General features: G+C 39.4%; 1 protein-coding gene across 7 annotated transcripts in view; it reads left to right on the top strand.

Annotated features, from left to right (window-relative positions):
• NFIA (nuclear factor I A) overlaps positions 1 to 25,852 on the top strand; it is a 572,371-nt gene that overhangs the window by 488,834 nt on the left and 57,685 nt on the right. For 4 of the 7 annotated variants that reach the window (XM_081087471.1, XM_081087473.1, XM_081087472.1 and 1 more), the window contains exon 7: positions 6,470 to 6,598. In XM_081087471.1, coding sequence (XP_080943597.1) covers positions 6,470 to 6,598 — 129 coding nt within the window. Of the gene's footprint in view, positions 1 to 6,469; positions 6,599 to 9,042; positions 9,097 to 25,852 lie in introns of all 7 variants that reach the window. The other 3 variants (XM_081087468.1, XM_081087469.1, XM_081087470.1) reach the window with 1 other exon arrangement.

The following is a 25,852-nucleotide window of genomic DNA, read 5'->3' as shown; positions in this document are numbered from 1 at the left end:
AGGTGGGGGAGTCTAGCCTGCCCCGATATGGCCAGGCTGGCCACAGGGAGGGGACACAGGAGGTTGGCCGGCTAGCCCCACCCCCTGGTCGAACTCCTGGGGAACTCCTGGCCGAGGGGACAATTTGCATATTAGCCTTTTATTATATAAGATTGGCTTAAATGGGACACTTTCTATAGTATACAAAGGGAACTACATGAGGGAGTGTGAAGTTTCATACAATGTACAAGCTTTAGAAATGAGAGACCTGGGTCTCGAATATCAGTTAGGAGCTGAATGATCTTGAGCATGCTGTTTGATATCTTTTGATACCTAGTTTCTGTAACATTAAGTTATAGGTAGACAGTACAATAATACCCTTCTATCTGAAATGAAGATGTTAAGGATCTGAGATATTCATGATTATAGTAGTCCCCCCTTAACCACAGAGGATAAGTTCCAAAACCCCCAATAGATGCCTGAAGCCACAGATAGTACCAAATCCTATATACACTGTTTTCCTATATATACATGCCTGTGATAAAATTTAATTTATGAATTAGGCACAGTAAGAGACCAACAACAATAGCTAATAATCAAATAGAAAAAGTATAACAATATATTGTACTAAAACTTATGTGAATGTTCTCTCCCTCTCGCATAATATCTCAATGTACTGTACTCACCTTTTCACTTAAAGGAAGCTGTTTACGGCTTCTCTTTGGCATATCTGAATTTCCAGCATCACTACTCTTGCACTTTGGGGCCATTGTTAAGTAAAGTAAGGGTTACCTGAACACAAACACCGCAACTACTAAAATCGATCTGATAACCCAGACAGCTACTAAGTGCCTAGCAGGGTGGGTAGCATATACAGTGTTGGGTACATTGGACAAAGGGATGATTCACATCCCAAGTGAGATGGAGCAGGAAGACATGAGATTGTATCATGCTCCTCAGAACACGCAATTTAAAACTTATGAATTGTTTATTTCTGGAATTTTCCATTTAATATTTTTATACCACAGTTGACTACAGATAACTGAAATCATTGAAAGCAAACTACAGATAAGGGAGGACTACTATCCATGGCACATAGTAGGTACTCCATAATCTGTAGCTCTTATTATTTTCAGTCTGATTTTTGAAAATGATCAAAATGCAGAAGTTTGATTTTCAAACTCCTGGCTCTCTTGAGGTCCCTAGATGGATGAAAGTATCCCTAGATGAAAGAGGTCCCTAGATGGATGAAGGTTTGGTGTGATAGTTGCATTAGTAAAGCAGCAGTAAAACTAGGTCATGGGGAATTAGATGATGACAATGGTCAGGAGAATATCTAAAGTCAGACATGAACAGCCAAACTTACAGCATTCTGTGGTCCTCTCTAACCTGCTTAGCTGTTGGATTTTTAAAACTAAAGTGCAGAGTTTGCTTGTTTCCAGAGTTTCTCTCAGATTGTGACTATAAGTGAACATTATTGAAAGTAAACATTTTTTTAATTTTGAAGAAAGACACATATACCAGTTAAGTCTTCTCTGGCAACTTGAATTACATCACCCAAACTCCAACAACATACAAGATAAAGTCCTGCTGTCCTGAACAGCATTTACCAGGGATAATTTTCACAAGACAGTGAATCTTTGAATAAGTCCTCTGACAATTGAGCAGTAACACTGACCTGCTATAGTTTTTTCTAGCAAAAAAACAGCATTGTACTATCTTGTTATTCCTGTAGGATTTGCTTCACAGTTGTCACTGTAAAGTTCTTGGTTAAAGTGTTGGGTAAATCTCATAATTTGGAAGAGTGGGGGAGTTGAAATTAATTATGTTTCCCCTGTCCCCTGTATCTTTTTTAAAAATAAATTCTTTAACATCAGGTTGCAGCAAAAACTTACCAAAAACAAACCTTGATTTGTTATAGGAGACCCCAAGAATTGTATTTGAGTTTTCCCATGTTGTTTGATCTGATTTTGCTATTGATGTTTCTTGAAAGAATAAGGGGGAAATAGAAAATTTCATAAGTGTTTACACCATTGGAAATAACCATTTGTTGACCTTCCCCTCACCACTGCCCCCAAGAAGCTGTCTTAACCATTTTCTCTAGGCAAGTGTAGGCTAATGCAAAACCTCACAACCTAAGATGGATTTGCTAAAAATAATGGAAACTTGTGGAATTCTATAATCAGTGCACAGTGGGCCTCTTTAATGCACACATTTCTAGCACTGACAGTCTTATATGTGAATATCATGTTAGTTTTCTATTGCTGTATAAAAAATTACCACAGACTAGCTTACAACAACATACAAATCTTATCTCACAGTTTCCATGTGTGAGGAGTTTGGGTACAGCAAAGCTGGTCACTCTGTGTATGGTCTGTCCCACAAGGCCGCAATCAAAATTTTGTCCAGCCTATATTAGCTCGGAGTCCTCTTGCAAACTCGCCTGATTGTTGACAGAATTGTTTCTTTATTTTATTTTATTTTTATTTATTTTATTTTATTTTATTTTATTTTACTTTTGTTAATTTCAGAGAGGAAGGGAAAGGGAGAGAGAAATACAAACAGCAATGATGAGATAAAAATCATTGATCAGCTGCCTCCTGCATGTCCCACACTGGGGATGGAACCTGCAACCCAGGCCTGTGCCCTGACCGAGAATCGAACCATGACCTCCTGGTTCAGAGGTCAATGCTCTACCACTGAGCCATGCCAGCTGGGCAGAATTCAGTTTCTTGTAGCTTTAACACTAAGGCCTAACTTTCTTAAAGCTGGATATCCAATAGGGTACCACTTAGTCCCTAGAGTTCCCTGCAGTTCCTTGACATGTGGCCCTCTCACAGGCCCTTTCATAATATGGTAGCTTACTTCTTCAAAACCATCAGGAGAATCTCTCTGACTTCTAATCACTCTTTAAAAGGGTTCACCTGATTAGGTCAGGCCCACCCAGGATAATAACTCTTTTAACTTAACTAAAAGTAATCTGATTAGGGACCTTAATTACATCTGCAAAATTCCCTTCACTTTTGCCTTATAACCACCTAATCACAAGAATGGCATCCAGCATATTCATTGGTACCACCCACATTCAAGAGGAGGGGTAATATAAAACGTTGTACCCCAGGGCCCAAGAACCTTGGGCCATCTTAGAATTCTGATGACTACAAATGCTAATGATGAAATCTAACAGAATCTTGGTGGATACTGTATTTGACCTGTACTTTCAAGAATTTCCTGGTGGGCATCTTGCTTACAACTGCTTCCAGGGATAAGAGTCACTACATAGCTAGAACTTCATGTATGTTTTTCTTTGTCCACTGTACACTAGTTGAAATGGCTGGGGTAGCTTAGAAAAATGGCAAAGTGGAGAAAATTCAAAATGTCTCATGGTTAGAAAAACAATGACAAGCCAACGTGCTTCTTGAAATTCATCTCCTACTCTATTTGCCACCATTGGGATTTTTCTACTTCTCCATAGGACGAAATGTCCTATTGAATCAAAACAGCATGCTAAATTTCTGCTTCTCATTCTATAAAAGTCTTCATTTTTACATATTGAAGAGAACTTTGAAGTGATAGTTTTTCTGTTCCAGAAAAAGAGGTAGCATTAATTTATCTAAATCTTTTTTAAAAATCTGATACTTCTAAAAAAATACATTGAAATTAAGGTTTTGATTCATTAAGAGAAAGCCAATTAGTTATTAATCTATACAGTAATTGTGTCTAACAGTTGTATATAACTAATTGGTAACAGATTTTAACAAGGAGTTATTGTTTTTTAATAACATACAGAAACCAAAGTTGATCTCAAAAACAAAAGTCAAGATTAATGCTCTCTTGTTTATTAATATAAAGCAGTTTACTAACATTAAGTATATGAAGCAAATTAACCAAAACTTACATTATGCATATGGCGAAAATATTAAAGTATATAATAAGGAAGTGTGCTCAATATGGGTCTTTAAAAATTGAAAACACAAAGTAATTTTGAGATTCATGATAGCCTTAGGGTTCATATTACTTGACTGTGATAAATTTAGAAAATTATATACAGTTTGGCTTGTTCTTCTTGCACACAGACAATATTTCTTCTCTCTTTAACCCTTTTCAAGAGGATCTGAATTTTGTTGTTGAACCCATTTACCCACTTGATCATTCTTGATGCTTGTTATTACTTAAATTTTACTTATACCTCACCTTTTATAAGGGTAAATAGTGGACTTAATCATTTAAATATTTCTGCAGCATTTAGAATAACATGGGCTGGAGCACATGAAGTTTTCAAAGGAATGATAACTTTTTTCTTGAATCCAACTGCTTGCTTTCTTTAACAGAGTTAATTTAGATATTGCATTCATCAGTGATTCCACTATCTGAAAAAAAAATTCTGCCATTTAAAATTTTTGACATTTTCATTTTTCTATTCTATTTCTGTTTCATAACACATAATTCAGGCATTTGACTGAGTTTAAATCAGTGGGCTGGCTGGCAGCCTAAAAATTTGTTTGCACAGAAGAGATTTGAATGAATTGGGAGATTTGTTTAAGTATTGGTAGCTCTTTATTTCTCTCCTATAATTTTTTAATTTGAAATCTCTTCTCTGATGTAATTATGTGATTAGACCTTAGGTTAGTTTACTTGAAATGAATTTTAATCCAAAACTGCAATCTGTCGTAATGATATTAGGACTGGTGTGACTTTGGTTACTGATTCAATGAGCAAAGAAATGTAGCTAAAGTCACATAATGACTTTGTTTTTAATTGAAATCGCAGAGATATTGATTAGAATGGATCTGATCTAGATCTGTCAAATTAGTGGAAATCACACATAACTTCATATTGTCCTTATGTCTGGCTATGGAAATGTGCTTACCAATTTGCAATTTGTTTTGTTTTCCTTCCTTGGGGCCTAAACCCCAAGTTTTGCTATATCCAAGCATCTGTTAGTAAAGCCACAGATAAATCTGAGGCCTATGCAATTAGTTTAAATATCTTTTCAGGCCACATGCTATGTTCCAGGCCCTTTGTTAGATTCTGAAAATAGAGGGGGCAAAGCAGAAAGGTCTCCTCCTTATAGAATCTGTAATCACACTAGAAGCTTGTGTTGTGGAGTCTCATTAAGGAAATCTATGATCAGATATAGCAAGGACATATTTAGACATAGGCCAGACTGACTAGATTTCAGAACAGACTACACCTATAACATGCTTGGCACAGTGCGTGGTAGTTAGCATCTATTCAATAACAGCTACATGTTAATACCATTATTATCTTTATTATTTATTTTTTCCAGTTCACCCAAATAATTCTCTGGTCATAGGCAGAACACAGCACATGTAGACATGCATAAGTAAAATGAGATTAGGTTCTTTTTACAAAAGTGCAGACCAACTTTGTGCTGCAGACTTAAGAGAGCCCAAATTGGTCCTGTAATGTGGAGACTAGGAATCGTTTTCTTTATTTTTATATCCAAGGTTTCATTGTTTTAATTGGCACCCTACCAAACTGATAGATGCCTCCAGTTGTGTGTGTTAGCATGGTTGCTGAGAACATTACAAATCCAGTAATTATGAGGGACTATTTTCACATTATTGTCTTCTCAAAACATTCCCTATGCTGGAAATGCTATGAAAAATCTTAGAAATTGTAGTAAAAATACTATTTTTAAAAACAAGCTTTTATTGTATTTTCTTAACATAAAAGTAATATATGTTCATCATGGAAAAGACAAGTAAGCAAAAAGAGGCAATGAAAATCACCCGAATCCAACACTCTGAGAGAACCACTGTTAGGTTTAGGCCTGTTTTCCTTCTCTATACACAGAATGATATTTTTAAGTGGCATCATAGTGTAACACCCTATTTTGTAATTGCTTTCTATATCTTTATTCTATGTCACTGAACAAATACCTTTCTGTGTCATTATTCTTTTGCAGTATTATTTGCCTTTGGTTCTATCAAATGACAATTGTTGGGCATTTAAGATATTTTTTACTTTTATCTTTCTTTGTTTCTATTATAAATAATTTATTGAATGAGCAACCAACTTGCCATTGTTGGAGGTTTTTAAATGTTAAAATAACTAAATTACTTAGAATCATTTAAAGTGCCTTTGGTGCCCGGTACCTGGGAAGATGAAATGATGGCAAAGAGGTCTTCTTGTGCTTCCATAGCCTCCTTATTGAAGGGTCCCAGAGGCCGCAGGGAACTTGCAACTTTCAGGAAACACTGAGAAAGTGGCACCTGTAATTAGAGAAGATCACTGATGCCAAGATGGACTGTGGTTTAGTAGAAGGTCAAATCATTATCTACAGACTTATCAGGAGACCATTTTGTCACCTGTTTGTCCCTGTGACAAATTCAAAGCAACTGAAAACAAATTTTTCATTCACCGGTAGATTTATTTTTTTAATTCTTTAAGTTTTATCTTTTAGGTTGCACAAGCTGTTGTTCCATGAATTACAGTGTGCTTATCAATCCATCCTTCTTGCCAGGAATGCCATCTCCAACAACACTGAAGAAGTCGGAGAAGTCTGGTTTCAGCAGCCCCTCCCCTTCGCAGACCTCCTCCCTGGGAACAGCTTTCACACAGCACCACCGGCCTGTCATTACAGGACCCAGAGGTGAGCCACTCCACAGGCGCCCTGGGTTTTGCTTAGATCATGGCCTTGGGGACAGAGTAGCCAAATGAGACAAAATGAGATTCCCCCATTATGCTCCTGAAGGCAGTGAATGTTCCACTTTCTTATCATTGAGGACAGCTTTGGAGTGTTAGAGACCAAAGAGATTTGGCATCGGTCCCTTGATCATTAACCTAAGGCAAACAAGGGACCAAACCACTTTCTTTGCCAGTGTGATGTTGCAAAGTGGTGGGAGATCATTTTAATTGAACCAAAATCAAATTCGTTCTGTAAGTTACAGAAGAGTGGTGTGTGTGTGTGTGTGTGTGTGTGTGTGTGTGTGTCTGTGTGTGAGTGTGTGTGTGTGTGTGTGAGTGATGAGCAAGTACAGTTGATCCTTGAGCAATGCAAGACTTTAAAAAATCCGCATATAAGCAGACCCACAGGGTTAAAACCCAAGTTGTTCAGAGGTCAACTGTATTTTCAATAAGCAATTGGGAATGGGCATACGTGGAGGGCTGACTTAAGTTATATGCGGGTTTTCGACTGTGTGGTGGGTTGGTGCCCCCTAACCCCGACTTTGTTCAAGGGTCAACTGTAATAGCTTCTTTTTCATTCTAGCATCCCTGATGCTCCCCTTTCCTTGAAACATTTTGCATTGAGGTTGTCTGCATCACGGTGTTGACTGTTGACGAGCAGTCTTCATTCACTCCTTTTGAAGTGGTAGATAGTTGGTCTGGTTTTCATTGCAATGTTTTCATTATTTTTGTCTTGTGTGCTTTTAAGTTTATTATTAAAATGTGTCCACAAGAAATATGATTTGTATTTCACATTAAAGACAAGCTTTAAACCTCAAGAGAATGTCAGCAAGTCACTTAACTTGATCTTATTGCAAGATGAAAATATTTATTAGTTTGTTTATGAAACTCCCACAGTAGGAGTATGAATAATTGTAACCACATTTGCTTTCTTCTGTCAGATTTTCGTTTAGGTAGGTCTGTGATCTACCAGCTGGTATCGTAAAACATCCTAGAAAGTAACGGTCTCGTCTACTTTGACATATGCCTGGTATAAACTGGTATTTCTTGTAATAATCTTACTGTTAGTCCCACAAATCTGAATTCCTTATAAATACTCTGTGTGCATATCAGGGAAAGATGGCAGTGAGAGGGCTGTCTCATGCACTCACAGAAATCACACTGAAGGAAATAAGTATTCTGACTATTGTGCGAAGCAATTTCTAAAAACACAGTTATGAAACTTACTTGCTCCATCTGTAAACATCTTGTGATCATTGAGAGAACTTTCTTAACTTATTATGCCACTTGTCTGTGTGTGTGATATAATCAGAGAGGGAATATGTGTGTGTTTTCTAATTTTAAAATCTTGTACCTGAATTGGATTATACAGTCCCCAAATTCAGAATGAGTCTCTTGAAATGGGGTAGTATTATAATATTATCCTCATATTCAGTATTCATTAAGCATCTAAACTGTGGTGGAAAATAAGAGTTGTGAAGGAAGCCCTTTTAGTCAGAAAGAAGATTTTTGGTCTCAAGGAGATAAGGCATGTGATGTTTCTCATCTTTTTATTGTCAGGTTCACATATTCTAAATGCTAAATGAATGTTCAAAGCAGAAATTTCTGCAGGAGCTCAGAGGAGGGGACCCTGGAGGTTCACCTGAGAGCCTGTTACTGGGAATTCGGTGGTTCCTGTCCTCACAGAGTGGACAGTCGAGTTCAGGAGACAGACACAAGAAAATAAACATGTAGAAGATGATATGAAATGTGCTGTTACTTACCACTTTATATCTAATAAAGAGACTTCAAAGTGTGATAACTCAAAGTCAAATCTTAAAGGTTGCTTATGTGAATGGGGGGAATTCCAGGCAAAGAAAAGATTCATGATGTAGCCATGTAGTAAGGATTGGGAAGAACAATATGCTAGCAGCCTGGACAGCTGGGTATGCTGCCTCTTGCTTTCCACTTACCTACTGGATTTTTAATGTCCTCCCCAATAACATGGGGTCAATACTACTGCTGAATAAACTTCTCCTCCCAATCTCATATTCTCATGCAGAAATTACCATAAAATAATATTTCTAGAGACTTTTTGAGGAACATAAAGCAAGGTGCATATATATTATCATTTATACAATAAATATTAAGAACACCATCTGTGAGTCTCGCTTTAAAACCACAATTCTAGAAATTATTATAATAATTCTAGCATTTACCCCTGGGTGCCATGATTGGGAGCTTTTTCATGCTAGGCAGTCAAGCACATTTTCTCAGATGATCCACACCGTGTTGAACCAGAGTGGACCTTTTTTGCCTACAAAACAATGAGTTTGGATCTCCTGTCATATTCATGAAATTGTTTTTGAGGAAAAGAAAAATGCCTAGTTTAAGAATTATGGAATACCAAAGATTCTTTGTTTTCACCAGAATTCAAGATGGTTCCCAGCATCCTCGGTTCTCCTTTCTGGAATATCTGCTCAGGTACCCATTCTTATTGCACCCTGCCCCCCTTAGTGGTCTGGTGAAGGGAATTGGAGTAGTTGAGATGAAACTCTTCAATGGTATCTTTGTGGGTAAGAATCATAGAGTCAAGATAGGCTAACATGATACATTCTTGGGCTAAGATATTTTTAAAGGGTTGGTATTTAGCCTCTTGTTATTTAAGAGCTATTTGCTGCAAGTACTATATTCCCTTCTATTCTTTTCTGAGCCAGTTGCAAAGCTAATGCTATGGATAACATCACAACCAGGACTAAGAGTTGATGTTTCAGCAACATGAGGACAGATTTAAGGAGGGAGAGTCTGACCGAGGAAACCAGGGTGGAATAAATGTGACATGTACATTAAGAAGAATTCAACCTTACAAACTTACTTCCACTTCCAAAGGGCCTGGAAGAAGAGAAAGGTGTATCCTTTATCAGGGTCCTGAGGCAAGAGGTAGGGTGGAGTGGGGAACAGGCCTTTACTGCACTTTTGCTCAGAGTCACATGGTACATTCACCTTTGGATCGCACACAGGTTGCAAGACCTCCACTGCCTTCCTTAAAATTAAGAAATTAAAATTTCTCATGGGACTACCTTGACTAGACCAGTTTGGAAGCAATAACTATGTAACATATCTCAATGATATTTTAACAGTGGCCCCATTTTTCACTGCAAACCTAAGCTGTATGTGGAAATCTGGTGGCCACCCTTTACAAAAGAAACCTCTCTTTGAAAATTGCAAAGAAAATTCAGAAAAGTAGGGTCTTAAAGGGAGGCAGCATAGCATAGTGGTCAAGCACAGAAGCTCAGGGGTCAGATGGGCCCGCGTTTGAATCCTGTGTCCACCACTTTTACCAACTGTATGAACCTGCCACCTTGCTCCTCTGAGCCAAAGGTTCCTCATCTACCCATTGGAGATTACAATCTCTACTTCAGGATAATTCTGTTATCTGAGGAGTAGATGAAATCATGCATTTGTAGTCATTCACACTGTGCCTGGAAATAGAGTATGTACAGAAGTCATGTAAACAATTTCATCACTCGTTTTCATTCAGGCTTTGAAAATCTCATGCTGCCCATCCTGCCCTCGCCTGTCAACATTTTAGCCATCCCAAGACCAGCTCAAGTACTACTTTCCACATGAAACCTCCTCAGCTCCACCCAGGCTGCGATCATCTCACACTCCTTAAACTCCTGGGGCCCTTTGTGCCTGGCATTTCCTCCACTGACATTGTGTCTCACACAGTGGGTTTTATGCACAATATTTGTTGAATAAGTAAAAAGTAATCAAATGGCACACAAGTGGACACAGAAGCCATTCATCCCCTCCCTGAAACTGATAGGTTCTCATTGCTTCAGAGGAGCTAAGGGTGATACATGTCTAGTTTGTGGAGTACTTCTTTACAAGGAATGTCCAAGATGGGGAGGAAGAACAATGGCCTTTCATCCAAAGAAGACTTTTGCAAGATTATATAAGTAAAGCTTTGATATGCTATGAATAAGCTATGCTTTAAAAATATTTTGCTGTTCTAATCACTTTCCTGTTTTCATTGTTGTGAAGGTAGAGATGTGTGGTTTCTTAAAATGAATCTCTTCTCTGATAATGGATTTCTTTGTGGCTTCAATAAATCACTTAACCTGTGGCCTCAGTTTGGCCATCTGGATCATGGGATAATACTTTGCAAGCTATGTAGTTAAAAGTAGGTAAAGGGATAAAAGTATTTTGGAATGTCTTGGGGAGTAGGGAAGCTATTAACTTTCCATAAAGGCATTTGTATGCCATTTTACATTATTACAATTACTGTGTACTTTAAGCTGAAAGTTTGGGCTTTTAAAGACTCTCTTTTACAAGTGCTTAAAATTTCAAACATAATAAAATATTTTATCATGAAAATTTATCTTATTCATGATAACTGGGGAAAAAATCTTTGTTCTTCCCTTTGCCTTTTCAAGAATTAAAAGTTTGCCTGATGATATAAAGGATCTAACTCCTTTTGAGAATTATTTGGAGTAAACATCAGTGATATTTTAGTTTCTTGGAAGTATTTCTTCTTGGAAGTTATGTTTTTTCCTGTCTTTGCTCTTTTGAGAAACAACAAGATAATGAATGATCCTTAACTTAAATGCCCTGCGCTGAGTGAAACAACTCTGTGCTTTAGGGATTTATACGTGGGGCGGAGCCTGCACCATGCACGAGGTAAAGCAGAGGTTGAAAGTATTTGGCAAATAAGCACTTACTGAGTTTCATCTAGAACCATAGAATTTCAGAGTAGTGCTCTGGGAATCTTCTGGTTTAATTTATCCCCTATATCAGCCAAGAATGTGTTTGGCTGCAAGTAAAAGATAATATAAATAAACAGGTCATATTTTTCTTATATAAAAACAAGTATGTGATTCAGGATTATGTTACAGTGGCAGTATAATGCCATCAAGGATTGAGATTTCTTCTCTTAGCCATCCATGCTTTAGTGGGTTGTTTTTATCCTTATGCTGTGAACTCCTGGTTACAACATAGCCACTAAGCTCCTGCCTTACACCTGTATTTCAAGCAGAAAGATGGAAAACAGTGAGAGCAAAAAAGTGCCTACCAACTCATTCTGCCTCCTTGTACAGAATCTAATGCAGCATGGTCAGAACTGTGCCACGTGATCACCTCTAGCTGCAAGGGAGGCAGGGAATCTAGTTTTTTTTTTCTTTTCCGTGAGCATATTGCCACTCTGTATGAAATTTGGGCTTTATAAGTAGATAAATAGAAGAGCAGTATGATGGTTAGTAGTTAGCAAGTATTCTACATTGCTCTTACAGGTGAGAAATCTCAGCTGGCCAGAGTCACGACTAGAAATAAGTCTCCAGTGCAGTGCCTTTTCTACCATATCAGTAGTTTCTATCTTTTTCTACCCTATTGGGAGAAATGAAATGCACTTATTTAAACAATTAGTTTGTTTTTACATTTTTTATTAGTCAAAGACAAAACATAGCCACTCAGATCATTTGAAAAGCATGACATAACCATGTTATTATACTGTTGTTGTTTTTTAAGTAGCAGCCATAAACAAATCACTTGACCTCTTTTTACTAGCCCCATGAACCCTTGCTATTTGTAATGTGGGGTTTCTGTTAGGTGCAAGTCACTTCAGAAAACAATTTTTGAGGTCAGTTTGCCTTTTTTAAATATTGAAATTAGCTTACAGACTCCAATTGCTGTCTAGGGACCCATTAATGTTTTCCACAAACATTTGTCCAGCACTTACAATATACAAGGTCTGTATTTCCTGCTAAATAGAGTAAACAGGGGAGCTTGGATTCTGGCCTCAGAGTGCTTACCTCCTGGTGAGTGACAGGACAAGAAAACCAGCAGTTGTATTGTTGTGATAGGAGAGCACAGGTTGCTGTCAGGGACAAGGATATTCTGATAGAGAATGACTGTGTCATTTGACACCGTGGGAGTCCAAGCATGCATAAGAATTAACCCCTATTCCAAAACAGAGTACTTTCTAATTGTAAGCATGCAAAAAAAGCCACAGCAAACAAGTCATACTTTTAGATAACTAAGTACTGAGGAATTAAAACATACAGAATGTAAGCATGAAGCTAAACCCCCACTTCTCTACACACACACACACACACACACGGGAAGTTTAGAAGTAAAATTGCCCTGATTCTGAAAATATGAGTAAGATATACTAAGACAATAGCCATATAAACCAAAGATTTATTGTGCAGCCTTCGAAAAATCATGCCAGGTTTTGTTTGGAGGATAGTCAGAAATTTATATGCTCTGTAAACCTCTCTAAGTCCGTGATTCTCGTGGCCCAAACAAGGATTCTGCTCTTGGTGGTGACACATCTGAGGGTCTGCAGCTAACAGTATCTCCCAGCTGGGCCAAGAAAAACAAACTGCAGAGAATTATGAGATTGAAGATCACCTTCCAGGAAGTTGAGGTCACCAGGAAAGTTTGAGGAGTGTAGATTCATAGACAATAACAGAGGAGCAAGGAAGGAGAGGGAAAACAGTTATCATTGGATGGCAGGGCCCATTAGAGCAGGAACCACGTCTTTATTCTTTTCATATCCCTCAGCCTCTTGCTGGGCATAAGGAGAGCACTCAATAAATATTTGTTGAATAAATGAATGAGTGCATGGATTTGATTGAAAGCAAATGGAGAAAAAGTGAGGAAATAACAGGGAAATCTTTTTATTCCCTGTGTGTAATCCTATATAATAAAGAGGTAATATGCAAATTTACCATCATGCCCTCACAAGATGGCTGCCTAAAACCAGGCTGGCAGAGGGGTTAGTGAGGGACGACCAAATGACTGAACAAGCAGGCTGTGTGGGGCGACCAGGCTGGCAGGGGTGCCATGAGGAGTGACCAGGCTGGCAGGGGGGGAGTTGGGGGCATCCAGGCTGGCAGGGGGCACCAGTTAGGGGCAACCAGGTCAGCAGAGGGGGGCAGTTGGGGGCGACCAGGCTGGCAGGGGGGCAGTAAGGGGTGACCAGGCTGGCATGGGGGGGGGCAGTTAGAAGCGACCAGGCCGCCAGGCCGGCAGGGAGAGGGAAGTTGGGGGTGACCTGGCCAGCAGCAGAGGGCAGTTAGGGGTGACCAGGCTGGCACACAGAGGCAGTGAGGGGCAATCAGGCCAACAGGGGGGGTCAGTTAGGGGCAACCAAGCAGGCAGGCAGGTGAGCTATTAGGAGCCAGTGGTCCACGATTGTGAGATACATCCCCCGAGGGGACCCGGATTGGAGAGGGTGCAGGCTGGGCTGAGGGGACCCCCTTCCCCCGTGCACGAATTTCATGCACCGGGCCTCTAGTAATAACATAATATTCAAGTGCATGTATTTTTAGCATCATTGAGGGAGGTACAAAGCATGTTGGATAAGTACCTGATATATATTTGCTTGGTTTTAATTAAGAATTTCTATCTTGATAGGTATTAAGAGAAATGCTGAGTTCAAAATGATTTGTTCCCTTTTTTGTAGAATATTTGCTGGGTATTATACATTTTTCTGTCCAAACTAAGGACCCTTCAGAAGAAATATTCCCTGGCACTTCATTGCTGCCATAACCACAGTACCTCTCCCTTGGCATAAGCTCCCATAACCAAGTGGTAAATTTGTTGAGCTTTCTTGTGCCCTATTGCAAACTTCTTTGCCTTTTAGGAGAGCCTTTACCTTAGTTGTAGAGCCTGCTGGTGCTCCTTTCAGTAGAGCTGAATCTAATTTGTCTCTCCTGGTTTAATGCAACTGAATCATCTCTGGAAAACGAGAAGCAATTAAGTACCTGTTGCTAACAAGGTGCTGAAATAATCTGCCAACGGACGCAAGGTGTTTGTTTATTATTGGAGTATGTCATTTGAGAAAACACTACGTTGTCTTTCTACACAAAAAGTTGATAGAATTGATTTTTAAATGCAGGCGTCATAGTCCTAACAAGTACCACCTTTGAGGAGCATTGGAAAGAGAAGCAACGGGGCCTGTGAAATTGGTCAAGATTAGCACAAGTGCCAGTGCCCGGCCTAATGGGAAACACTGTCCATAGGATTTGAAGGAACTGGATAGTAAAGAGGAAAAGCAGCTTTTCAGCAAAGGCCCTTTAAGTCCCCATTCAGGAAATTATTAAATTTATTAGCCAGATACTTACAACCAACTATTACTGGCCAGCCAAATGAAAAAAAAAACAAAAACACAACAAAACACAAACACACACACACACACACACACACACACACACACAATACCAGCAAATGTTTTACAACTAAACAAAAGTCAGGAAGCCTGTAATTAAAACTGTACCTTTATTGTATTATAAAGAGTTTCACTGTGACATGGAAAATATTTAAAAGAGAAGGCTGTTTAGCTAATTTGTCTGCAAGTGAACTGCTTTGTGGAGAACTACCCTAAATTAACTGGAAGGCCACCCACCGAGCGAACCTCATAAAGGGCCATGGCTGCTCAGCTTGGTTTTGTGTAACCGTTCAATAATTACTAGATAAATGCATAACTAAAAGCTCTATTACACTAATAATTTGTACTGAGATAGACGTGGAGGACACCCTGCTGGGTTAATTTGTCATCCCCACAGCAAACTTCTAAAGAGGGCTCTTCTGCAGTGGTATCATGTTAATATGTTGTCCCAAAGAAGACAGGTTAGAGCAGTAAAACCAATTGGCTTCTTAATCCCTTAAAGAGGCACAATGTCCCCAGGATGAGAGCCAGAGAGAATAGGGTGATTAACCATGTGGACCTACATTTAAACTCTTCTTGACGAAAGAAGCTGCTGTCCCTTGTAATCCACCCCCCCTTCTCTCTCTCTCTCTCTCTCTCTCTCTCTCTCTCTCTCTCTCTCTCTCTCTCCCCATAGACCCACCTATGCATGCCCTATGAAGGCAGTGGTTCTGTACAAGGTTTCTTAGAAGTCTTCTTGTTGATAAGACTTTTGGATATCACTTGTACTATAAATCACATAATCAGATAAATCTCTAGAAGTTCCTTTTTTTCTGATTTAGCTTCATATAATGTTGAGTCCATGTTTAGACTCAGTCTTTATTTTCCTTTTTTGGGGTAGAAAAAATCCATCATACACTTGTATTCTCCTCTTTATGCAGAATGTTTTCTTCTATCACACACAGACACAGAGACACACAAAATTGCTGTTTTAAATATGAAGCTCACATTTAAGCTTCAGTGCAGGGTTTTCAACCTTTCCTATTGACAGAACCATAAATCATGTTAAAGTTAAGTGGATTACTGTAGCATGGAACTGTAGCTCTAACAATGTTTATGTAGTATCAGCTTATCATCCATGTAGACAAAGGGGGGTAAGCACTGATATCCGAAATGGGAATGTGCACTCCTCTTAATGTGGTTGCAATAGCATGAGAGTCACCCATTTCCTGCTGTATCCTTTGTATTGTTGAAACTGGTGCGTTTAATCGCGTGCATGGAGTGTTTTTAAAATGTCTATTTCTGCAGTAAATTTACATTTGCCGTTTGCTATTTCTTCATATTCAGTGGTGGCTACCCACCCTGCCCCAGACAATTCCTTTTTCTTATGTGCAGACATCTGTGAGGAACATCAGCATTGCCAGGTTGTATGACAGTACGAAGGGACCTAGGCACAGAAAATTCTGAAAGGAAATAAACCATTTGACTCTGAAAAATAATTCAGATGGGTGCCGCAGAGTGTGGTGAAGGAGCATAGGCTGAATCCAACGCGAAGGCTGGCCAGCCACTTGGAATCTGTGGAAGCTTGCGTATGTCACCCTCTCTTGACCCTTGTTTTCCCACCTGTACAAACGAAGGCTTTATTGGGAGAAGGCAGTGAACTGACATGTGGAAAGGGCTTGGTACATAGTAGGCATGTTACTAAATGTCAGTTACCTATCAGATTCCCTGTCCTGTGTTACTAAATGTTCACTATCAGATTCCCCTGTCCACATGTCCTTACTTGCTTTTTTGCATGTGGTTCTCTTGAAAGGATGCTCACTTCCTTTATTCCTCACTCCCCATCCCCAGTTCTCTCTTTCCACTTGCACTTGGGGGTCAGGAGGAGTGTGTGCTTTTCCTCTCCTGGGGGAGCCACATATACCTACAGAAGGAGATGTGAGCCAGTCGGGTTACCTTATCCCATCACTCTTGTTTGGCTAAGAGAACAGGGGGATCTCCCCAGTGGGGCAAGTGGCCTGTCTCCCATGACAGGTAGCCCTTTGGCCGTGATGGACACTTCTCTTTGGCACATCTTCGTTCAGGTATGGCTCTTGCTAAAGGGATAAGCACTTTGTCATTTACAAGGGTCTGCTGTTTATAAGAATCAACTCAGCAAATAATTCTTGAGCACTTACCATCTGCCAAGCACGGTGCTGGGTCCTAATGAACAAACCAGATGAGGCAGTCCTGCCCCTCCAATCTAGCAGAACAGACAGACATTAAACAAATAATTATCACTGTGATGAGATTAATTTTTGGAGTGTGCAAGAAAGGGATAATAAAACATAGGTATATAAAGGATTTGTGGAGATTTTGATTTATTTGGGTCAGTTTGTGTGGGTCCCTTCTATTGGCATGCAGTATGAACTTAGAAAACCTTGTCATCCTTGAGGGATTTTTCTAGGTCTTCTTGGAATATGAGTTGTTGAGGGACTACATACCCAGTAATGAACACATACTGTTCATAAGGACCCTTTCAAGTGAAATATTCTTACAGGTGAAAGAAACCAAACCAAATTGCTTAATCATTCCTCCATTCCCTCAAAAGAACATCATAGATTGGTGCATGTAACTGAAAAGTCTAGGGGGTATGGCATCAGGTAGAGCTGAATCCAGATGCTCCAGTGATGCCTTCAGAAATCTGTGTATCTCTTTCTCTCTCACAGCTCTCCTGCCTCTGTGTGAGCTCCCCAATTAAGTTAAAGCTCCTGAGATTGTGGCACTAATGATGTGATCAGCTCCAGGTGCAATTCCTACCAATTTAACAATCCAGGGAAAGAAAACAGCTTTCACAATAGATGGAGGAAAGATCCTACTCCTGGGTTCTTATGGCTCTGATCAGCTGGTTTGGGTCATTTGCTCACTTGAAAAACAATCCTTATACTTAGAAGGTAATGGGGCTTATTGGTGTAGCCTCGATTACATGCCCATATGTCAGCCAGGGGGTAGGGTTAAGTCTATCACAACCACACAGACTGAGGATGAGGGAAGGATAGTTACCCAGAGAAACATCAGAGCTCTATTTCCAGGAAAATGAGCGAAGGACTGCTGGGCAGGCAAAAATAATAGCTGTCCACAGCAGGAGGTCAGAGTAAAGCTGTCCTGAGTGCTTGACAATGGGTTCAGCTCACACACTAGCCAGGTGATGGATTTTGAAGAGCAAAGGTAAAATCCAGGCTGAGTCCACACCATCGACCTCCATTTGTCTTACGTCATCACATTGCATTGTATGACTCTGGTTACTTCTCATATATCTTCATTTATTCTAGAAAACAATTCTAAGAATGAAAAATAAACCAGGGTCTCGCATACTGTCTGGAACATAGTAAATTCTCAACATATTCTATTTAAGTGAGTGAGCCCACGATGTACTTGGCACCTACATACACTACTTCTAATTCTTAGAAGAAAATTTTTAATTTGTGCTGTTTTACCCAGTTTACCACTAGCAACCACAGGCTTGGAAATGTTAAGTAACTTTGCCAGATGAACATAGGGAATGATTGATTTCAAACCCAGAATAACTGAGCTCTAAACCCATTCAAGACATAATTTTCATTTTGCGGTAGAGAATGCTAAGGAGCATACGAGGCTGACACACAGTTAGTTGATACTCAACCTGAGATAAAAACTTGATCCCCTGTGTAAAATACAGCATGGAGAATATAATCAGTAATCTATATATATTAAAGGCTAATATGCTAAGTCCATCTGGGTAATGACATCATGTAGCAATACCTGGCTTAGTCTCCCTAGCGACTAGCCTCTTGCAGTTTCTTTAGCCCAGGAACACGACTTGCTTTATAGCCAGGTGGAAACATTGTACACTGTAACCAAATATCTGTGAAGCATTTTTCTGTGCCTCATCTCATTTGATCCTCACAGAAGTCCTGGAGTAGGTAGGTAGGAGACTCGGTGAAATCCTATTTTCTTTTCATTAGCCGGAAAACAAAGATTTAGAAAGCTTAGAAACTTGACCAGACTGAAAAGAAGTAAGAAATGGTGGACCTTGAAAATGACTTCAGGTTTTCTCATTGCACAGAATACAGTCAAACACTGCTGCAGTTAAATATTTTACCCTTTGTTCCCCTGCATGATCTACAATAATAATCTGTTTCGTGTTGATATTTACTGCTGTGTTGCTGACAGTTACCTGAAAGAGAAGTTGGGGTGCTACACTGGGCTGGAAAAAGTTTAGCTAAAAGTTTAGCAAGTTTATTCTATATATATAAAAGGCTAAGTTGACTTGCGCATGCGTGATACATATAAAGCTTTTGCTGGCGCCAATCGCTCGCGTGTGTTTCGATCTGTTATTGTCGATCATGAATTTGGTTGACACTTCTATTATAGAGAAAGGGTGAATAGCAATATTAAACTATTTCTTCTAATTAATTTCCTTTCAATGTGCATGAATTCATACACCAGGCCACTCGTATTGTAATAACTGTGTGGTGCCAGGTGGGTACTATAACTTACATAGTGGTATAAATGTCTAATCACTGTGTTGTACACCTGAAACTAATATAATATTGTATGTCAACTGTAATTGGAAATTTAAATAAATTAAATTAAATTTTTTAAAAGGCAACTTGATCCCCTAATTTCAAACACTGGACTGATTTTTCTCATACTTCCTCCCCTCATGAGAAATCTACCAACAGAGGGAACAAACCCTTAAATCCTATGGGTTGAATCCAGGAAGCTATTTCTAATTCAGGAGGACACTTTGAAAGTGACCTATGCATTAGCAATCTCATGGTGCAGAAAGGGGTCTTACAGGACAGTGTGAGCCTGAGGATTTGGTGGGGGGGGGGGGGGGGAGTGCTGCAAGTCAGCCTGGCTTTGTGTGTTTGTCCCAGGGTTTTTGTTTGTTTATTTGTTTGTTTTTGCCTTTTTGGTTTTTAATGTCAGCAAAGTATGCAGAGATCTCAGGTTCCAGCACTTGGCAATCCTCCAAGAGGCTGCAGTGCCTCCTCAGGCTTCACTTGTGAAATTCCCCTGCAGGACTGCAGTCTGTGATCCAGTGCACTCCCCACAGGATTCCCTGCCTGGTTCTGCTGACCCCTGTGATCACCCAGTCTATGGGGGTTGGGGTTTTAATGTTTTGGTTTGCTTTTTATTCTTCATCTCTTACTCATAGTATAGCTTGCTTATTGTGTAAAAGCTCAGGATCCCTCCATGGAACTGGAGGCTTGTCAGCTTTCCTATTAAACAGTCACTCTTCGTGTCTCCGGGAATCGCAGCTGCTGTGTGATATGTGAACGCCTTTCGCATCAGCCGCCACGGTGGCTTGGGCAGTTAGTGCCCGAACATGGTCAATTCAGAGAGGAGGTCCCGTCAGGATCCAGCAGCTGGGGTTCTCTCCCACACCTTGAACGAGCCCCCGCGGGATTTTTTAAACTCTAAATATTACAGCCCTCCTAAAACCAAGGTATCTTAGAGACGGAGTCTCATATATACCCTAGAACTTAACATACCAGAAACAGTTTAAAAATAATTTCTTTTCAAAGACACATGCTCCGTTGCTTCAGATTTTTTTGGATTTTAGTGCTATTCCTATGCATCAGTTGTACTGAATTATTGGCAGGTGTCGTGCCAGAGACTGAGCTCTCTAGGCCACTGGAATGTGAAGCCAGGTAAGTTGAGCTTCAGTGGTGCAGCTCAGACTCCTCATTTTGCAGGTGAGAGAACTGGAGGAGAGAGAAGTTGCCAACATTTATAAGCCAGATTGTGGCAGAAACAAAACTAAACCCAAGTCCTTTTGTCTAAGTAGAAAATGTTCCTAAAAAGTACCCCAGATCTTCCAAAAAAACTTTTTTTAGCGTTCAGTATGTATATCTCTGATAAGTAACTCCCAATCACTAACATGGTGGGCCTTTCAAGGGAAATGATGGAGATTTCCATTCTGGATTTAGGGAAGCCATGGGAGGCCATGCTCAGAAATGGGTTAGGTTGGAAGTATGCCAGGTAGCAGGGGTCTACATGGTGAGAGAGTCAGTGTGGATGCTCAAGGATTAGAGATTTATGTGAAAATAGAGTCTATAAAGGGAGATAACCCCATAGTTCTACTTTTCTATGTTAAGTGTCAGAGTCTAATATTTAAGTAAAGGTAGGGATTCAAAATATATTTGGTCAAAAATAACCTATATTGTTCTGTGACTATTAGATCAAGGTTATTGGTATTGTTGCTTTGGTTACACATTTTGTTGTTTATGGTATTTTCTTTTCAAGATCCTCATGTCATAGCTGTACCAATAGTACATACTTTAATCAGTATTTATGTTTTCATTTATCTAAAACACAGGTAGGCAACAGCTACCTCCTACTCCTACTTACCATTTCTTTCCTCCTGTGTGTTCTGCAGTCAGAACAGGTCCTAGCATGTAGGAGCAAATTCCAATTTATTCATTTCCTATCCTCATCACTATCTATAATTGTATTACCAATAAAAGAAGGTATTCATTGATTATTTAACCATATAGTCAGGAACTATACCATATGCTTTACATACATTGTCTCATTTAATCCTCTTAATAAATCTGAGGCATTATTAGCTCCATTATACAAATAGCAAAATTGAGTCATAGACAAGTTCAGAAACTTGAAGCATAGCTGGTAGGTAAGTGATAGAGCTAGAATTTAGCCAAGCCTATCTGACTGCAAAGCCCATGTCCTCGTCTTATACCACTCTGCCTTTCTGACTCATATGTTTTACTTGAAATGATACACACATACACACACACACACACACACGCGCGCGCGCGCGCGCGTGCAGGTATGGGAAACCAGCACAGACCAAGGCATGTTAAATAACCATCAAGAGGGATAATCAAAAAGCGACAGTGATGGGGAAGTGGGTGAAGGTAGTCAAAAGTTACAAACTCCCAGTAAAGACAAAAGAAAAGCGACCATGGGTGGTCAGTGGAGCTACAGAAAGCAAGCAGATTGCCTTGGGAAGCTTCAAAAGCATGAGGCTGTAGGGACAAGGACACAGAATGGTAGGCAAGAGAGGGAAGGAGCAGTGATTGTCAGTTGCTCAGCTCACAAGAAGCGCCTGGCAGGTGTTTGGAAAGAGAACAGGAATTAAATGGGTCTGCACCAGGGGCCAGCAAATCGGCCCACAAATCAAATCTCATTCTCTGCCTGTTTTTGAAAATAAATTTTATTAGAATACAGTCACATTCACTTGCTCATGTAAAATCTGTGGCTGCTTCAGCCCTTAAAACCCCTCCTCAGCGAGTTGAGTAATTGCAACAGATACCATGAGGCCTGCAAAGCCTAAACTATTTACTCTCTGGCCTTTACAGAAAATGTTTGCCAACCCTGGTATAGACCATAAGCCAGGTTATTTGAACAAGAAAGTCCTTTAAGTAGCTCAAATTGATCTCAATAAAAATTTTAAAAGACCTTGGTGTGTGCCTCTCTCTCTCTCTCTCTCTCCCTCTCTCTCTCTCTCTCTTTCTCTCTCTCTCTCTCTGTTTTCTCAAAAGACAATGTAATTTGATCTCCACCCTTAATGAAAATGGAATAGAATATATCAACCATCTTGGAAATCTATTGTAGCATAAAGTTACTTTGCCTGGTAGCAATAATATAAAAATACTGGTGTTTTCCAAGTCATGGTGCAATGTCACATATTTCCCTCATTTGACACAGCCAGGTCCTTTCACATGCATCTCGGTGATGTTAACTGTATGTCCTCTATGCTTTGAAAGCCTTCACTTGCATAGAATCAAAGGTTTGTTATTTAGAAAAGGTTCTTCCTCCTAAGGTTTTGAAACACATTGCCAATCCCTCTTTCCTTGTCTCTCTGTTAAAATAAATCCCATAACTTCAAACTTCTAGGCTTTCATACATGGCAGGTCTGGCTCATGCATGATTTATAAGTGATAGCTATGGACCATTAAGATAGATTTCTCAGCTTTAGGTAGGCTATAATGGAGTTATATATTGTGATTTTGAATTTCTGAAGAAACAAAGTAGATAGTAGTTGACAACCCAAACAATTGGAGTTCCATTTGCCCTATGGAAGGCTTTTTTTAGGTATGGTTTCTTTCTTCCACCCTCTCCTCCTGTTAGAGCTCTGCCCTATTACAGTCTTTGCTTCTAAATATAAGTAGTCAGGGGCTCTCACTGCCACCTTTTGTTCTATGGCAGTGCTTATTTTTGTCTAAAGAGCATCCTCCTTTAGGTAGATGAGTCTTTTTTTGTAACAGTGCTAACAGGGAGAAGCAGTGTGGCCACTCACCTGTTGTGTTCATTAATGGTGAGACTGAAGTTTTGCAGTTGCCAAGATGTAGGATTGGTCATTCCTTTGGCGGAGCGGGGGGGGGGGGGGGGGGTTGGGGCAGGCAAGGAAGAAGGTCTTGCATAGCACTGCCATAAGAGCACACCGCACCTGAAGGGGGATTAGATTTTACTGTTTGTGCCACTCCCTGGAGAGCTTTTCTCTAGAGCTGCCCATAGCTCGGAGACCAGGATTTAAGGGCCGGTGCCAGGAAGCAAATGCTAACATGAGAAGAATCCGAGTCTCTGTTTAATCTGTGAGAATCCGCAACAGTTCACAGACAAGAAGGAAAGATATTAAGACAATGCCAGGGTTAAATAGAAGAACATATTTCAACCTGTGAAATTTCAGTTTGAGGAAAAATATGGGAGGGTTATTATAATTCTTAGAGGTTGAGTTTGGGCAGAACTGCTGAAAATTGTAAGGAAGGATTGCTTTTTATCTCTTTTTCTTCCCTAAAACATAGAGTGAAATACAAGGTTCCAAACCCATCTGACCACGCCTCCATGACATCATCTTCTTCAAGCTAGAATGTGTCTAAAGGCACCTATAACCTCCATATAGTGGATTCTCACACTAAGAATCACTTGTTGGATCATAGACGTCTCTCAGCATATAATAGTATAGTAATGACCTTGTCCTTCTCCTTCCCCAGTTCTAATTTAAAAGAGGAAGCATTTTTAAGTTAAATAAATATATATATATTAAATTATATTACATTTTAAAATTATCTCTTCAAAACTAACACCCAGAGAGAACTTTAAAGAATTGAATGGTAGGGGTGTGTAAACAAGTAAACTAACCTGCCTGGCCTGCTTTCTTTTTGTACTAAATATCCAGTCATATGATGATTTTGTAATAAATAACTGAGCCCTACACCCTTTGGGAAATTCTGGTTCTCTGTTCTTTAATTGTGGTAACTTTGTTCAGAATATGTAGGCAGTGACATTCCAGCCAAGAAACCTGATCTAATTTTCTTCCTTCCCATCTTATTTGTATTCTCTGTGAAAAGCCCAAGCAGTTGCTTTAAATAAGTCTGGCCTGTGGTTAAAGTTTAAACCAGGAGTGAGATCTATCCAGAGGGGAGTGTTTCTGACACTCTGCCCCTCCTGGCCTAGGGGACCGAGAGTATTAGACCCTAGAAGCAGCCAATTTTGTAGTGCCTTTTAATACACAAAATTGTATTAACATCAACATGGATACAGATGGATGCACTGCAATAAACTGTAACCACTTGAGAAAAGCCTTTATTGACTTTCAAGTAAATAATGCACATTTTAAAGGCTCTAAATATGCATTTACATAATGTGCTATAATTTTTTATTGTGTCAACTGCTCACACACACACACACATCCGTAAGAGATGTTTTTCTCCATCAAAATTTTGGACTCACACCATTCTTTGTGCATTGCATTATCACCATGCCAGATTCCTAGTGCTAGTCCCTCTTTTATAGGGCCTGGTCTGACAATCTCAAAATACATTTAACGAATTTTACTAATTGACCTATTGGTTGATCCATTCATTTGACCCCGTTGATACCTTCTAAAAATAATCTTAGACTATTTAGACAAAAACTTAGGGACACTAAATACATCTAACTCAATATTAAAGAGAGAAAACAAGAAATGGGAAAGAAGAAAAACCAATTGACACCATGTTGAAATGTTAAGTCTGCACTTTAGAGCAATGCAGGAACCTATAGCTCTCATTGTTCAGAAGCGTAGCAGGTTATCCAGAAAAATAGCATATATTCATCACATTTAACATATCTTTGCAATGTCTGCAACACAACTATTTTCTATTTGAAGAAATTAAAGGTCAGGGTCTTGAATGATTTATGTCCAGTCCTACAGTGAACTGTGGCTGAGCCCGAAAGTCTGAGACATGAGAAAGTAGGGGTTGTGAAGGATGACCCTTTGAAATGCCCACTCAGCAATTATCTAATTTGAAACTACAGGCTAAGTGATTTCCTGGTATTAATTAGGAATTAATTGATCCTTCTAAGTCAGTCATTGTAGAATTAACTCCAAATAGTACCATGTATTCTCAGGTTTGGGTTCAAATAAATTCTATGCCACAAGGAAAAAGTGAATAAATTATTTTATGTAAAATAAAACCAAGAAGCTAAGGTCTAAATTTAAGTTGATCATGGTTTTCTTTTACATATTTAACAACAGGTGAGGAGGTTTATTAACAGGTAAGGGAGGAATTACAAGATCCTGTCCAATTGTTTCCTCTATCAAGTTCCTTGATCTGTCCAGTCTTCGCTCCAGTGAATATTTTCTGCTGGGCATCATTCTCTGTTGGCCACCACGATTTCATGATCTAACAGTCATTTGTCACTTTTTATTGAGCACCTGAAGCAGTGCCACTTTATTATTAAGGTCTGCCTCCCAGGGGCTCTTGACAGTGGAGTAGCCACTATTGTCATTGACATGCTACAGAAGTTGAGTATATCATTTTGTTATGCTCAGTACATCCCCAGCCTCCTTGGGGAAATGCCACATTCTATCCCTAACTAAAAACTATTTAGTCAAATGTAGGGCACTGGGTCAAAGTTTCTTGCTACCAGCAAGAAAGAACATACCATATCAGATGGAAAAAGAAAATTCCTTTGGTTCTTTAAAGCCAGTAGCACAATTGGCAGACTAAAAGATGACCAGAACTAATTAACTTTTTAGCTTGTGGGTTTTAATTCAGAAACCATATGGCTCCCAACATTTATCATATATTATGTGAAGTCCTAAGTTTGATC

Source organism: Myotis nattereri (assembly GCF_964212035.1).
Source record: "Myotis nattereri genome assembly, chromosome: 3".
In the NCBI taxonomy this organism is placed as follows: domain Eukaryota; kingdom Metazoa; phylum Chordata; class Mammalia; order Chiroptera; family Vespertilionidae; genus Myotis; species Myotis nattereri.
This window is presented reverse-complemented; position numbering and strand designations above follow the sequence as displayed.